The sequence below is a fragment of the Podarcis gaigeae genome (assembly GCF_964106915.1).
Source record: "Podarcis gaigeae genome assembly, chromosome: Z".
NCBI classification, from domain to species: Eukaryota; Metazoa; Chordata; class Lepidosauria; order Squamata; family Lacertidae; genus Podarcis; species Podarcis gaigeae.
This window is the reverse complement of record NC_139691.1, coordinates 24751648-24766928: the sequence shown is the minus strand read 5'-3', so window position 1 is coordinate 24766928 and position 15281 is coordinate 24751648. Positions and strand designations below refer to the sequence as shown.

General features: G+C 42.2%; 1 protein-coding gene and 1 long non-coding RNA gene across 7 annotated transcripts in view; one reads left to right on the top strand and one right to left on the bottom strand.

Annotated features, from left to right (window-relative positions):
* The window catches only part of TRPC5 (transient receptor potential cation channel subfamily C member 5), a 172731-nt gene that overhangs the window by 11798 nt on the left and 145652 nt on the right, over positions 1 to 15281 (bottom strand). For all 6 annotated transcript variants that reach the window (XM_083722117.1, XM_083722119.1, XM_083722120.1 and 3 more), the window contains 2 exons: positions 1355 to 1561; positions 66 to 107 (listed from right to left, as the gene is read on the bottom strand). In XM_083722117.1, coding sequence (XP_083578243.1) covers positions 66 to 107; positions 1355 to 1561 — 249 coding nt within the window. The remainder of the gene's footprint in view (positions 1 to 65; positions 108 to 1354; positions 1562 to 15281) is intronic.
* On the top strand, positions 1572 to 6407 carry LOC310836876. The gene is made up of 2 exons (XR_014560290.1): positions 1572 to 4610; positions 5558 to 6407. It is a non-coding gene; the product is annotated as an uncharacterized lncRNA (long non-coding RNA).

Below are 15281 nucleotides of genomic sequence, written 5' to 3'. Positions count from 1 at the left end.
GGCTCTAAGCTCATTGCAGAGCAAGGAAATGCAAATAAACTGCTTCATTAATGAATGTATTTTACCTGATAGTGCTGATTCTGAATCAAGTTGTCAGCATGACGTTCCTGAAATGAAAGAGGCGCATATATATTAAACAGGTGACCATCATATTTTCAACTTTTTTGCTGTAAGCAATTTGTCAAAAAGAGCCCCACTGGATGAGAACTAGTTAGCTAGTTGCTGATGGAAGTCCTGGTTACACATAAAAGTGAGGCACAACTATTGGTCCACTTACCCCAGTCTGGTCTACAATAGCACTCCAGGGTTTCAGACAGGGGATTAAACCTGGGATCTTCTGCATGCGAGGCAGATGTCCTCCCACCCACTGTGCTACAGCTCTTCTTCAAAAGTCAGGTCCTCCCACAACAGGGGTGTGTGTGTGTGTGTGTGTGTGTGTGTGTACAGCCTCTGAATCTGACCTCCCTTTTGAAGCCAATGAAGCCAGTGTTCACATCATATGTATCTGGTTGACTGGCTGAAATCTAGACTGCTCACTAATGGTTCCTCCTAATTCTGGGCAAAGGTGACAGGTGGAGTGCCACAACAGGGTCCCTGTCCTGGACCCATTGTTGGTCAACATCTTTATAAACTACCTGGAATAAGGAACAGAGGGGATGCTCATCCAGTTTGTAGATTACACCAAACTGGGAGGGGTAGCTAATGCTGCAGAAGACAGAATCAGAATTCAAAATGACCTTAACAGATTGGAGAACTGGGTGCAAGCTACCAAAATGAGGGCTTATCTGCTTACCTTTTGCCTTTCTCTTTCCAGGCACAGCTCACATGCAAAACCCCACTTTTTACCACTGAATCAGAGCAAATGATTGTTGCACTTCAGCTTTAAAGAGCGGATTTTTGTGGGGCAAAAAAAGAGCGCTCGGACACAAAGCTTTAAAGTGTGGACCCCTGCAAAAGTTAGGTTTGGAAAAGCCCTGAATGGAGATTTGAATCCTGGTCTCCCAGGTCCTAGTTTAACACCCTAACCACTAAACCTCACTGCATTTTGTATGTTATGTACACTAATATATGCATTTTTATGCACACATTACCTTAATGAGTGCATTACTGTACACATTACTGAGCTGGAGAACTGTCTTTCAAAATTTGAAGAATTGCAGATTTCGGATACCAGCTATGTTTCAGTTCTCATATTGTTTCATAAACTGCATCTTAGGGAGATACACCTTTAAATGCAAACTGAATAAAATTTCTTCCCCATCCCTACTTACAACATCATCCTGCCATTCAAAAGCAAAGAACCAAATGACAAAGCAGAGTTTCCTGAGAGTGATTGCAGGGACTGTCTCCTTACCGTGAATGTCTTCAGGTTTTCATGCTTTTTCTGATCATTGTCTGGGTCCTGAGACGGGCAGAGTTGGTTGTGGATCCACTTGCAAAGATACCAGAAGGACTTGGGGCTAGGGATGATGTTAAAAGGAGGTGGCAGAGTGCCACCTTCATCAAAGTAACTCATCCAGAGCTTGGTGCGTGCAAACTTCCATTCAATATCTGCGTGGTCCTGGGTGTGGAGAGAAAGTCAAGAAAACAATAGTGGCAAAGTTGTTATCAGCTTTTGGTGACAGCGAATTGCCCACACCCTAAGCTACTGTACAACAACCTCTCTGGCTGAATATTAAGAATGGCCCTGGAGATTATGCTTGTATATGACATAATGAAAGCCACAACCTTCCCAAATTGTGCCCTCCAGACGTTGTTGGAATACAACTCCCACCATCCTTGACTATTGGCCAGGGGGGCTGGAGCTGATGGGAGTTGGAATCCACAACATATGGAAATTTCTGAAATTCTCCTCAACCCACTATCTCCCCCTGACTGCGGAGTTCCAGATTATCTAGCCTGATTTCCTTTTTTAAAAAAATCTATTTTTATTGATAACTCGTTGAAAGATATACCAAAGTTCATACCCAAAATAAATGGTTTTAAAATTTAATCTAAAAAGGAATGGAAGCAAAGAGGAAGGGAAAGGGGGAAAGGGAAAGAAAGGAGAGAGAGAGAGAAAAAAAATAAAAAAGATAAAAGACTTCTGGTTCTCTGTCCTGAAGCTAAACATAGTATTCACTCATTAACATCCAACAATTCTATTTTCTATAAGCCAATATTTTTTTCAGTCTTCAGATCCAGATATTACAAATTCATTTTCTCTGTCCTGCAAAAAGTCCATAAGAAGTTTCCAATCCTTAATAAATGACAATAATGATTTTTCTCTACTTAAAAGTGTTAATTTTGCCATCCTATAATTTTATCAGCCATTCCTCCATAGTTTGTAGATCTTTCCATCTTTGGGCATATAACAGTCTTGCTGCTGTGAACATATATTGAAATAATCTCTCATAGTCCTTTTCCAGTTGTGTATCCATTAACCCTAAAAGAAAAAGTTCTGGCTTCAACTGCATATTAACCTTTAAAACCTGCTGTATCAATGTATGTGTTTGTATCCAATGTTTTGTAGCCTTTTTATACATCCACCAAGCATGGTAAAATGTTCCTTCATGTTATTGGCATTTCCAGCAAACATTTGAAACATCTTTATACATTCTAAATAATTTCTCAGGAGTTAAGTACCAATGATAACAACATTTTATAAAACTTCTCTTTATGATCATAACATAATGTAAATTTTAACCCCTTATTCCACATATGTTCCAACTGTTCCTTTTTTGCCCATTTAATCATGCACCCATTAACCCTTTTTCTTCTGATTCAAATTTCAACAAAAGTTTATACATTTTTGCAAGAACGTGTTTTAAAGTGAAACGAATGCATTTAGGGTTGTTGTTTTTTGTAAATTACCAGTTTGCTGCAGTTTTATGTTCTTTCATTTCTTCAATCTTTACTTCCCTCTATTATTGATGCACATGTTAATACTGATAAAACACTGCAAAAAAGCAATATTGAGGTAACAGTACAGATGGTTATACAATGATTAGTTTTTTGCAGTGTTCTTCTAATATGTGTGGGTAAACACTACATGCAAAACATCTTGAAGCATTTGTTCAGACACTGTGTACATACATACATATAATGTTGCAGTGTTGCATGTGTGCCCAACCCTTTCATTTGCATTATCTTTCCACTAGGAGTGGTAAATTCTGTGGTGCAGATGGTTCTCATGACAGCTTCCACAGCATGGGAGAATGGGAGAATACAACTCTCTCCTAAGACAGAAATAAACTTCTGAACAATGCTGAATTATGACTGTTATTATTGTCAATTACCTGCCCTTTGCCCTAAGGCGCCAGGGCATGTTGCAACATTAAACATTTGTTGTTACAGTGAGATGTACCCTATCCTCTCAAATACATTATATGTCATATATCAGCAATTAGTGATTTGCAGTGCTCCCAGTCATTGTATGCAATCCCTGGACTAATTTCATGCAGGTGGGAAAGGAGGTGACAGAGAAAGAGTGGGAGAAGGGCTAGCAGAGAGAGAGAGAGGAGAAGGAGCCCACACATGGCTGGCTCCTGCCCCACTTGCTTTCAGGTCTTGGACCCAACAGATGGCCCCCAAGGGACTGTGGTTATCAATAGGGGAAAAAGTTACCCCATCCCTTCCAAAGTTCATGTGCTTATTTAGCATTCAGACATGGGCAAGTACATGCTGACTTCCTTCTGTAAAGGTTGCTCAGTTTCCTCATTTTAAAAGAACAACAACCATTGAACCTACTGCACATATTCTGCACTATGGGCTTGTTTCCATGGTGACCTTATCATCATCCCAAGGTTTGATTCCAGAGACCTTTCTCCAAGCTCCTGCTGACCACACCCCCACTCTGTCCCATCACCATCACCACACTACTTCCTAGCTGTCACTCAGATATTTTTATCTTAGTTCTTTCAGTCATAAACAATGGACAGTGTTAGTCAGTCTGTTACATTTAAAAACAAACAAACATGTGCACACAAAATGCTAATTTCTCCTCTGTTTTCCTTCATAGTGAAGAAATGACAGCAGAATTCACAAGACATCCTTTAGCAAATCCCTGAGTCTTAATGCTGTCTTCTCTATTTGTAGTGGAATTTCCCCCATTCCCTTGCTTTTGCAACTGCAGGTTTCTTTTCTCGAAAGAATAAAGTTCATAAGAGCCAACTTGGATTCGGATTTCCAAGTGTGCAAAATGTCAAACTAGCTACTCTGATTGTCCCTGATGCTTTCAATACCTATCTCATGATTTGTCCTCAAAGGCCAACCTAGAAAGGATGCTGGAGACCCACAGTTCATCTCACATGATTTGTCTTAATGGTTTCTTACTTGTTCAAATGCCATTGTCAAGAGGCAGGGGGCTAGAAATCTGCAGTGGCTGTAAGGAGGGGGAATACTTAAGCCTTTCCCTGCAGGTGATTTCTCCTTCTCAAAATGTTTTGTTTTTTCCCCTTTCAGGGGAAAAGATATTGGGTTGAGGTATCTTTTCTGCCTACGGGTAGATAAAGATTATTTGCAAATTTGTACTGGCAATAGCTCTCCAAAGCCTCAGACAGTGTCATGAGCCCTGTGGAGATATCATGGAAGGAATAGTCAGATCCTGAGGCAGAGTGGGAGGAGATCAGGTAGTTGCAACTGGACATCCCCTGGAAGGTCTAAGCAGGTGAGCAGAGAGGCATCCCTCCTTGTGTTATTGGATACCTCTTGTCAGGTACCTTCTAAGTGGAGCTGCCATAGTTTCCTCCTCCTGTCTGTAAGGAGTCTCTACCTTCTGGGAAGGCACCTGAGAGTAAATTGGATACTGAGTCAGCACTGACTCCACCTCCATCTCCAAGGACAATGCTGGTGTGAACAAATCTCGCAGTCCCCACCCACTTACAGGGATGCCCATTTGCTTGCCCAGTCCCAAGACAACTGTCATGCTAAGGCTTGTGCCCACCCACTTCTTCAAATAAAAGAGACAGGAGCATGCCGCTTATTGGAATAAGATCTCATCTTGTGCTTAGCCATGCAATTCACCTGCTGTGCCTTTTACCTTGCCTATCTACTTTGCCTATATACTCAGCTACACATATTACTCAGATATACATATTAAAGATATGGGCTGAAACAGGAAGTCAAGTTCAAATTCTCTAGCAGTGAAGACCGCATTAGGCAGGGGTCTTTTCTGAGTACCTGAGACACTCTGGGCTTTCGGATGGATCTTAATGTGTACCACCATTGTACCTTGAGCCTTTGCCATGAGATGGGAGCCACAGCACCACCTCAGTCACAAGTTAGCTCCAAAGGAGACTAAAGCCTATGCAAAGAATTCCATAGGGGAATATTTGTATGTATAGATGTTCCTAGTTCCCAAAAATTAAGCCAGGTGCCACCTGAAAGTATTATTACCCACCCCCATTCTTGCACATGACAATGGCAATGGTAATGGTTCAGTTGATAAATAAATGCATCTCTTGCTTTGGAGGGGGTTGTAGGTTGTTGACTGGGAAGGGGTAGTAGGGATGTAGAATAAATCCTTTCCCATTCTGCCCTGTATTGATTGCATGCAGCACTGTTTCCATTCTTCCAGTTCCACTTCTGCTAAAATCTACATTATTCATCTCACTGTCTGCTGTGGTGAAATTATGGAGCATATTGAATTCATTATACAAATTATGTAAATTACTCCACCCCATTCATTTTAATGCAGAGGAAATGCAATGCAAAAGGAGAAAAGACATAATCAGTCCTGTATTGTTTGTGGACTGAAAGCAAAAACAACAGCGAATATTAATTTTGTTCACTGAATAGATTCCCATTCCTGACAATTTCTGCTCCCATTTCTATTTTCATGGAATTCTCCAACATTCCAAAGTGTGGCACCCTCAAAATAAGAAAGGAAGGATGTTTGATATCTGAATTTTAGTTTGTAAAAATAACAGAAAGATCAGTGCTGCCCATTTTGTAAGGATTTTGAATGTTTTGTATTGTCCACATGTTGTATTTTGTAGCCTTTCCGGTTCTCTTGGGCTTTAGTTCCCCAACATCTTGTCTATATGCATTCTGTAGCTGAATATTAAGGTTATGAAAAGCATGAAAAGCAAAACAAGCCTCCCCAAACCCCACTAGAGATGGAGGAAAATATGTATCAATTCAAATTTTAATGTGAACCCAACAAATTTGCACTTCCTGAACCAATATGAAGAACAAAACACAGCTATTGTTTGAAATTAGCGCTTCCCTGAATTTTGCCATGCAGTCTACTATTGAAAAAAATGTGGACACAAATGTAGTAAGGGTAAATGGATTGATTAATGAAAGTAACATGCAAAAACGCATTCTATTAGGGCTTGCATAAATGTGTATGCTGTATTAGTAGTTGTATGAAAGTGTGTGAAAGGTGTTTCTTGAGAGAAATGTAATTAAAATGCATACAAATATTTGAGTATATTTTTTTTAAAAGGCAGACTACTATGTGAATGCGTTGAACTGAATGGAACCTAAGACTTTAAAAATGAAAACCTGAGAGAAGTCAAAATTGACAGATTTGTCCATATGCAGCCAACGGTCCTGTGAAATGAAACAACGACAGCTAATGAGGACCTCTGGTAGAAGGCACGTGCGTAGAATAGAGCAGGATTTTAAAAATTCTCTTCTATTAAATTGCCTGATAGGAAAAGCCTGGAGTGGCTCTTTGATTTGTCCGAATTCAGTTCAAATGTGTTCTGCTTTGATTGCAATATCCAGATAAATCAGAGCACTGTGAAGGTCACAGGTCAAAAAAAGCAGTGCTTTGAAAGCACCAGCAGGGAATTTCATATGAGAAATAGATTAGCTGAATATATCTTCTCTATATCACTGTCCCTTCTCTGTCAGATAAGACTGTCCATTCCTTATAGCAAATTCCTGATAGTAGTTTGCCCATAGGACCATTGAGGCTCAGAACTTGACCGGATCTTTCATGGGCTTTGCCCTCAGTGTCTCCAGAGAAACAATTTAAATCCAAAAGGTGGAAGGCAAAAGGCCTATTTCCATCCTTCTTTCCCCAGTCTAATGTTTCAAGGGAGTAGTGGCCTCCAGGTATTTGTAGTGCAACTCCCATCACCCCTGACCATTGGCCATGCTGGCTGGGGCTAGTGAGCATGCAATCACATATGTGAGTGGCTAATCTATCCTCTTTTATACGATATACGATATACAATATCTTTATTGTCATTGTCCCTTGTGGAACAATGAAATTGAAAACTACATAAAACTACCACAAAACTACATAAAACTACCACAAAACTACATAAAACATTCAAAAACCCCTAAAAACTCTAAAACCCCATTTTAAAATACACTATACTTTTAAAATACACTATACACTATACACTATACTTTTCTAGCATCTTCCAGGATCTTTCTCCTTTCCATGGGAGAAAGAGATTGAGAAGCAGACACTGCTAACTACATGTTGAAAATGCATGAGAGTTAAGGCAGTTATCCTGCACTGAAGAGATCATGCCCTTACTCTGAAGGGCTCATCCAGACTTCCTTTTGTGTCATGTTTTTAGGTGCATGCCCACCCTTTAAAGGGCCATGTTTGAGCACTTCCCTGTGCTTTTCTTCAAAAACCCACTTTTTACCACTGAATCAGACCAAAGGGCAAACTGTTGAAAACAGGAATTGCTGTTTGTTCCGATTCAGCATTAAAGAGTGGGTTTTCGAGGGGAAAGTGCTGGGACAAAAAAAGTGTAGAGGCAAGCAGTTCTTCTGAATGGAGGAAGCAGTGCTTCTGAATGCCAGTTGGTGGAAACCACAGGAAGGGAGAGTGCTCGTGTTCAGGTCCTGCTTGTGGGTTCCCATAGACATTTGTTTGGCCACTGTGAGAGCAGCATGCTGGACTAGATGGACCACTGACCTGATCCAGCAGGCTCTTCTTATGAGTCTTATTGCAAACTGCCAGGTCTTTTGTTTTCCTGAACATTGTGGTCATCAGCTACTCAGTAGCCAGACCAAATTTTTGTAAGTGCCATTACCTCCCGAGCACCTTGATTACTGCAACCCTGATGAGCATCATGAATAATAGCTGGTGCAGAGTAACGCCGCTTGTCGATTGTATTTTTAGCATTTCTTTTAAGCATTTGGCCACTTTCCCAGGCAAATCTCTTTAATTATATAGATCTGATTTTCAGGGTTAGGAGAGAAGGAAGGAAAGGTTGTAAAGGAAAATGCAAGCATGAAGGAGGGGCTGGCTTGCCTTCTATATCTTATTTTGCTTAATTAATTCAGCCGCAAGAGAGAACGTTAATTTTGCTTGTCAGGTCTGACTTGAGGATGAGAGGATGCTCTAGGCTGCTGTCTCTGCTGCTTCCTCTGGGTACGTTGGCTTCCACCGTGTCATTAAAGGGGCCTCTTGGGATGTCATTTTGCCTGTCACTTGGCATATAAACTATGCAAGCAGGTTGGGCCCATCTCACACAGGCGGGGAGGAAAGCACCCTTAATATCTGTGAGAGGAAATTTATTGCTACAAGCACAAATGGCAGAAGAAGAGCTATCAGTGAGTTTCCATTAGGGGGAGAAGAGTCCCTCTATCTCATTTGCTTCTTGTTCAGCAACACGTCCTGTGTTCTAGTCTTCCACAATTTCAGCTTAACCTGGAGAATTTTCAACCTTAATTCTGGGACTGAGGCATATGTTGGTAAGGATGAGCAAATCTTGGATAATACTGGTTCCTGTAATGAGTATAACAATAACATTCATTAGACATTTAAGGTATGAATGAAGGAATGAGTGTAGGCCTGTTTTTAGGCTGAAGAACACCACTCTAAAATGGAGTCTCATTAAGACTTGTGGGCAAGTGAAGTGGGGAAGAAGTGCTGAGTTCTTGAGACTTGACGTATGAACAGGCTGATAACAAAGGACGGGTGTTGAGCAAGATTGACTAATGATGATGTGATGAACTCTGGAACGTGATGAACAACTATGACAAGGAACAGATGGTGGTGAATCACCAGAGCTGGAACGTCTGATTGAAAGTCTATAGAGAAGGGACTTTCCAGTGGAAAGGTGTGCCATGTTCCCAGTGCTGCAATGCCTGCCATCCGTCCTCTTGTCATGGCCTGATCAGCTACTGGTGTAAAGTTGGTGAGCATGACTAAGAATGTGCGCGCACGCGTGCTAGGGACTGCGATTTTAATGGTTACAATAAAAATGTTTTGCTGAGTCACTCTGAGTTTAATTTTCCTTTCTCCTAAAGAACCAGCTAAAAATGGATCAAAAGAGCCTCTTATTTGTAACATTTCTCTCAGTTCTTCCTTGTTCCAGTTTTAAGTTTTGTTTTCCACATTTTCACAACAGTTGGCAATTAAAAAGAAGTCATCATAAAAATTCATCAGCATTTTAGGGTGAACGTCTCTCACTATCTTTTCTTGTTCTTCATCTTTTTCCCCCAATAGTGGGTCCAACTGTCAAGAATGTGGTTTCTGCTTGTGCTGTAGAGGGAAGTGAGGGCCAGATGGGGTTTGTCAACCTGAGAAGGTAACTCATCTAGGAAAAGAAGGGAAACTCTGATCTTTAACCTCTGTTGCCTTGTTAAAAGGCTATGGAGCACATTGCTAAAGCATTGAAGACTGATGCTATTTTCTGGTAGGATTCAATTGTGTACTGACAAATTCAGGTTGTACAATTAACAACAAACCCCACTTCCCCCTAAAACTGGACTTTTGCATGAAGGAAAGTGGAAGGGAAAAAGTACTGGAAACACAGCATTGTATAACTTCTTTGCAAATCCCCAGAGGAGTGCCATTAGCTGTCTCCCATGTTACACAGGCCTGACTACGCTCAACTTAGATGTTGGGCACTTAAGTGTTGCTGGTCCCACACGGTTGAATGCTGTCTTCCAGCAGAGATGCAGCAAGCAGCAACACCTGGGGGGCACCTTCTATGCAGGGATGCCAGTGATGGACTCTTGGCACTCACCTTCACCTGCCCCCTTCCCCTTTCCCAGAGCAGGTGACAGCTGTTGCTCTTCTTCACCATCACTTGCTCTTCTGCTTGTTTGCCCACCACTTTGCTGGGGAATTGAACAGGCAGCAAAAATAGTAAAGGGTGTAGAGCATCTGCTATGCATGTATGTTCAATCACTGACATTACCAGGTTGGGTTTCAAATGTCTCATCTCTGAGACCTTGGAAAGCCACTGCAAACCAGTGTAGACCAGCCTTTCCTGCCCTGGTGACATCCAGATATTCTAGACTACAGCCTCCACCAGCTGGGGTTGGTGAGAGTGGTTGTCCAGGGCATCTAGAGGGCACCAAGTTAAGGGAGGCTGGTGGAGGCAACACTGAGCTAGAAGCATCAATGATTTGACTCAGTATAAAAGTAACTTTCTATGCTCTTATTCTCAAAGTGAGGAGGTGGCAATGCTGTGGTGTGTGCATGTTGGGCTTGGACGGGGACGGGGGAATGAGGTTAGGGACCTACTGAAGGTTTCTTGCTTGAGGTGCTTCATAACCTGGAAACAATGCCAAATATTAATAAAATACAATTGGCCACTTCTGATAAAAGAGTTGGAGAGAGGCAGAGAGAGAACTCATATCTGCTTATCCCTGTGGGGCTCAAGCAAAACACAAGTGTATAAAGTCAGAATGCATCCCCTGGATGCATTTGGTTGCTCAGCAAACAGTTCATGAATATTAAAAGCTCACTTCAAGTCCACAGGTGAGATATAGTTAGGCTAAAGACAGGAAAAGGAAAAGGAAAGGAAAGAGACAGTTCTTCATCATCACATGCATGACGTCCTCATGCTCCCAGGGAAACAATTAAGCCTCCTTAGACTCCAGTGAGGTATGCAGAGCCAGATTGCACAGGGAGACCTTTCCATTGCTCAGGATGCAGCTTGACATGTATTTGATGCCCCAGAGGAAATTCTGGAGGCAAATGCAGCACTCACACGTCAAAAGCATTGGTGAGTATGTGGGATATAATTACAGTATGAAGCTGCTAACTATTTTTTAAAAATTGTGTGCCCCTTGGATAGTACCAGGAAGAATGAAGTGTGTGTGTGTTTCTTCAGGAGCACAAAGGGATCTAGAAGCCTCTGAACATGTCACACTTCTCTGGGCACGGATAATGAATAATACTCAACACTTGTATGGTGCTCTCAAGGGTCCATAGAAATTTGTTGCAGTCCTTATAACAACCATGCAAGGAAGGTCAGTTTTGTTTTCCTCACTCGTGTGTGTGTGTGTGTGTGTGTGTGTGTGTGTGTAGTCTGAGAGAAAGAGAAAGCCTTGCCTAAGTACATGATAGAAACAGTGAGGGCCACTGACTTGGATGATTCTAAACGAGGTTTAGACAAAGTCAGGGTGGAGAATGTAGCCCAATGGCTACATTCTACCTGTCAGATTTAGTATGCTTCTGAATATCAGTTGCTGGAAACTACATGGCCAAGGAGTGTTCTTGTGCTCGAATCCTGCTTGTGGGTTTCACACAGGCATCTGGTTTGCCACCACAGAACAGGATGCTGGACCAGAAGTGGTTTGATCCAGTAGGCTCTCCTTATGTCATTTTTGCCATTCAGAATCCACTTTTGTTAGTGTGTTATTAACATCCATACTACAGGAATATAGTTTAAGAGTGCTTGAACATCTGCAAATATCAAAAATTTCACCAATACAAAATAGATACTGAAAGCAAAAAGAATGTATCACTGGACATGCCAACATTCCCTCCTCCAATGAGGCATTTTCAGTATCTATATGTATCTGACAGTGCCTTCCTGCACAGATATACCTAAAACATATTTTTTAGCTGAAGCAGTCTCAGTTACAAATCTAAAGCAACGTTCCTTATAGTTTCTAAACAATTTTCCATTGTTTAGCATATACAGCATATTTTAATTCCTTATCCCGCAACTCTCCAGTTCCTGCAACCTGCTTTACAAAGAGCCAAAAAAGTATTTATAAACAGCAGTCATGGATTTAGCTTTCTGAGAAGACTAAAAAATTCCCTCCAACAATTTAGGCGATGCCAAAGTGCTCAAAGCAGACAGTTCATAAATAGACACAAACACGTGTGGTAAATGAAAGCATTAACAAAGAAAAGGCAGCACACTGTGGAACTCACTCCTCCAGGAAGCAGTGATGTCAACCAGTTGTTGTTGTTGTTGTTGTTTAGTCGTGTCCGACTCTTCGTGACCCCATGGACCAGAGAACGCCAGGCACCTCTGTCCTCCACTGCCTCCCACAGTTTGGTCAAACTCATGCTGGTAACCTCGAAAACACTATCCAACCATCTCGTCCTCTGCCGTCCCCTTCTCCTTGTGCCCTCCATCTTTCCCAACATCAGGGTCTTCTCCAGGGAGTCTTCTCTTCTCATGAGGTGGCCAAAGTACTGGAGCCTCAGCTTCACAATCTGTCCTTCCAGTGAGCACTCAGGGTTGATTTCCTTCAGTATGGAGAGGTTTGATCTTCTTGCAGTCCATGGGACTTTCAAGAGTCAACCAGTTAGGATGGCTTTAAAAGAGGATTGGGCAAATTCATAACCGCAGCGGCAATCTTCTACAATAGCCGTCAGAGGCATTGGCCACTGAATACCAGTTCCTGGGAATCACAGGTGGGCAGAGTGCTGTTGTGTTTGTGGCCTCTTTATGGGCTTCCCATGGGCATCGGTGAGAGTAGGATGCTGGACTAAATGAGCCACTGGCCTGATCCAGCAGGCTCTTCCCAAATTTAGTCCCCATAGGTGCACTGCAGCAAATGTCATATTTGATGTCTTTGCCACTAAAGAAAGAAAATGCCCAACCGAATCCATTGCAGCTGGTAACACTGAAAGAAGTGCATTTTTACGAATGAGTATAGGCACACACTTAGAATTCTTGGAGTAACCAGGAGCGTAGAGAACCCTTTCTCATGTTGCCAAACCAGACATCAAGGAATAATGCCTTCAGACTTGTGGAAGGCTTATCATTACGTGCACTGTTGCTGATTCACTTGGCCATCCCTACCACATGGAGATAAATCCCACTGTCCTTTTAGACATCATGACAGTTTTCATCTGTGTTCAAAATGCAAAACTATTTCTGTCATGCCTTGAAAATATTGAGATGAGGAAACCCATCCTTGCAGAAAACACTGGACCTATCCACACTCCGCTCTTTCCAGGCACGGTCTGCTCTGTTTCTGAGGGTGTTTTTTGTTTTGGTTCTGGAGCTTTCCCTGTGAAATACCACTTTTTAAAGCTCGATCAGAGCAAGTGGCAAACCACAGGAAACCTGAATTGACATTTGTTCCAATTGAGTTTTAAAGAGCAAGTTTTTGCAGAGCAAGCTCAGAGAAGGAAAAAACCCAAACAAACCACTCAGACACAGAGATTTTAAGTGTGTCCCTGTGCCTGGGAAGAGTAGGGCAAAAGCTAGATGTGGATACGTCCACAGTGAGGAGATATCTTGATGCTGGGACTGCTACTACAGGACGTGATCTCAGCTGATTGACTAAGCCCCTCAATATCAGTTTACACTGAAGCACGGCATAAGGCGGCATTTTGCTTTCTTAGCCGCTGATTTCTGTATTTGAATATTGACTGTATTTTGATTCTATGAGAAGGGAAGATAAATACAGGTTGGTGCAGTGAAATGCTCAATAATTACATTGCTTCAAGGTGCCCTGAAGGGAGCAGACGGCTACTGAAGTTTAAAATAGCCTTTGTCCAAAAAGGAGAGTGAGAGAAAAAATCTTGCAGTTCAGTAAGCTGCCTTCCACCTAAAGCAATTCAGGGGTTATTATGGTTGCTTCTCTTATTGGGTCTTGTTCAGCCGCTCTGTGCCATCACTACAATGTGCGACCGGCAAACAGCCATTAGCTGAAAAGGTAGACAAAGATCTTAGAATGCGGAACTAGAAGACAATGGCAAAACAGGGCAGGCTTTAAATAGGGAATAAGCTTTCAAGTTCTGTTTAAAGGGAAAATATGTGCACATATTGTTGTTGGCATCTGTCTCAAAGAACAATGGAGTGTGCCTCTGGGGGTGAAGCCAAACTCCTGTGTTAGCAGCATCAAAGTGACCCCCTCGGTCTGCAAGCCTGGGCATGGAGGTCCTGGGCTGCCCAGACGACTAGACCCCCTACCCTCAGCCTCACTGGGTGTGGTCCAAAGGAAAGCAGAGCAATACACTTGGCAACAGCTTGGCTACAGGAGCTGCCAGAAGGTGGCATATAAGGTAGGATCCGACCATTTTAGGGACTCCGGATTTGTGTAGGATTTTGTCCTTAGCCTTTCTTCTCTTGGAAGATATCCTGAAAGGCAGCGGAGGTTTCAGATCAGGGTTTTCCTTCTTCTAGAGGGGCTACCTTTCCAGGTTGATGAGCTCCATCTGCCCCTCACTTCTCTCTACAGCACATGCAAAAACTGCTTTCTTGGCTGTTGTGCCCACTGTTGGTCTCGTTGGGCGCTCCTGCTAATAATGCACTCAGGTTAGTTGATAATCTGCAGTACTGTTTGCCCATTATGAGGGTGGCACTGCAGAACAGGGAAGATCAGACCAAGTAACTACTTAAGTTTGCTAACTAGTGCAGGGACAGTGCCCCCAGTAAAATTGTACAGATACCATTCAGTCTACCCTGCCTTAACGAAACAGATGTGGACTGGTGCCTTTGCAGTTATCCCTTAAGTAGGGATGACATTCCATCATCACTCCACAAGGTCTAAAACCCACAGAGACTTAATATGTATGTTCTGTTTTATTCTAAAGAGCTTAATAATCTTTCTCCCAAGATTTAGCACCTCTTCAGGGTTGCCTATACATCAGCATCAGGGCTATAATGAATCAGAGCCAGGTTCTCTTTCCAGGTCATATGGAGGGAGAGAGGGAGAATTGTATTTCTTTTGCCTGTTCTTGAAGTCCTGCCAGATGCCCAAAGTCACCAAAAGTACAGAATGCCTTGCCCAGTTCTGCATTTAGGTATGCAAGCAAGCTGTCAGGCATTGAAATGAGGATGTTTTTAGGGAACAGCTCGTCAGGTAGCTCTCTTGCAAGATTCATGTTCCTTCCTATTCTCTAGCTTGTGGAGGAAAATGAAGTCTAGCTTGCTATTTTGGAATTTCATTGGAAATTTCATAATATATAACTTTTAGCATGTAGAAAATGCATTATCACAATATCTTAGCAATATCCTTAAAATTACCATCCTATCATGGAGTTTTGTGTTGTTATCCCCATATTGCAGATGGAAGGCTGAGACTGAGGCTTGTCTAAAATCATCCAGTAAGGAAGAGGGAAGAGTCACACCAGGTACTTTTTGATTCTTTCTCTCTACCCAAGTGGTCACCAA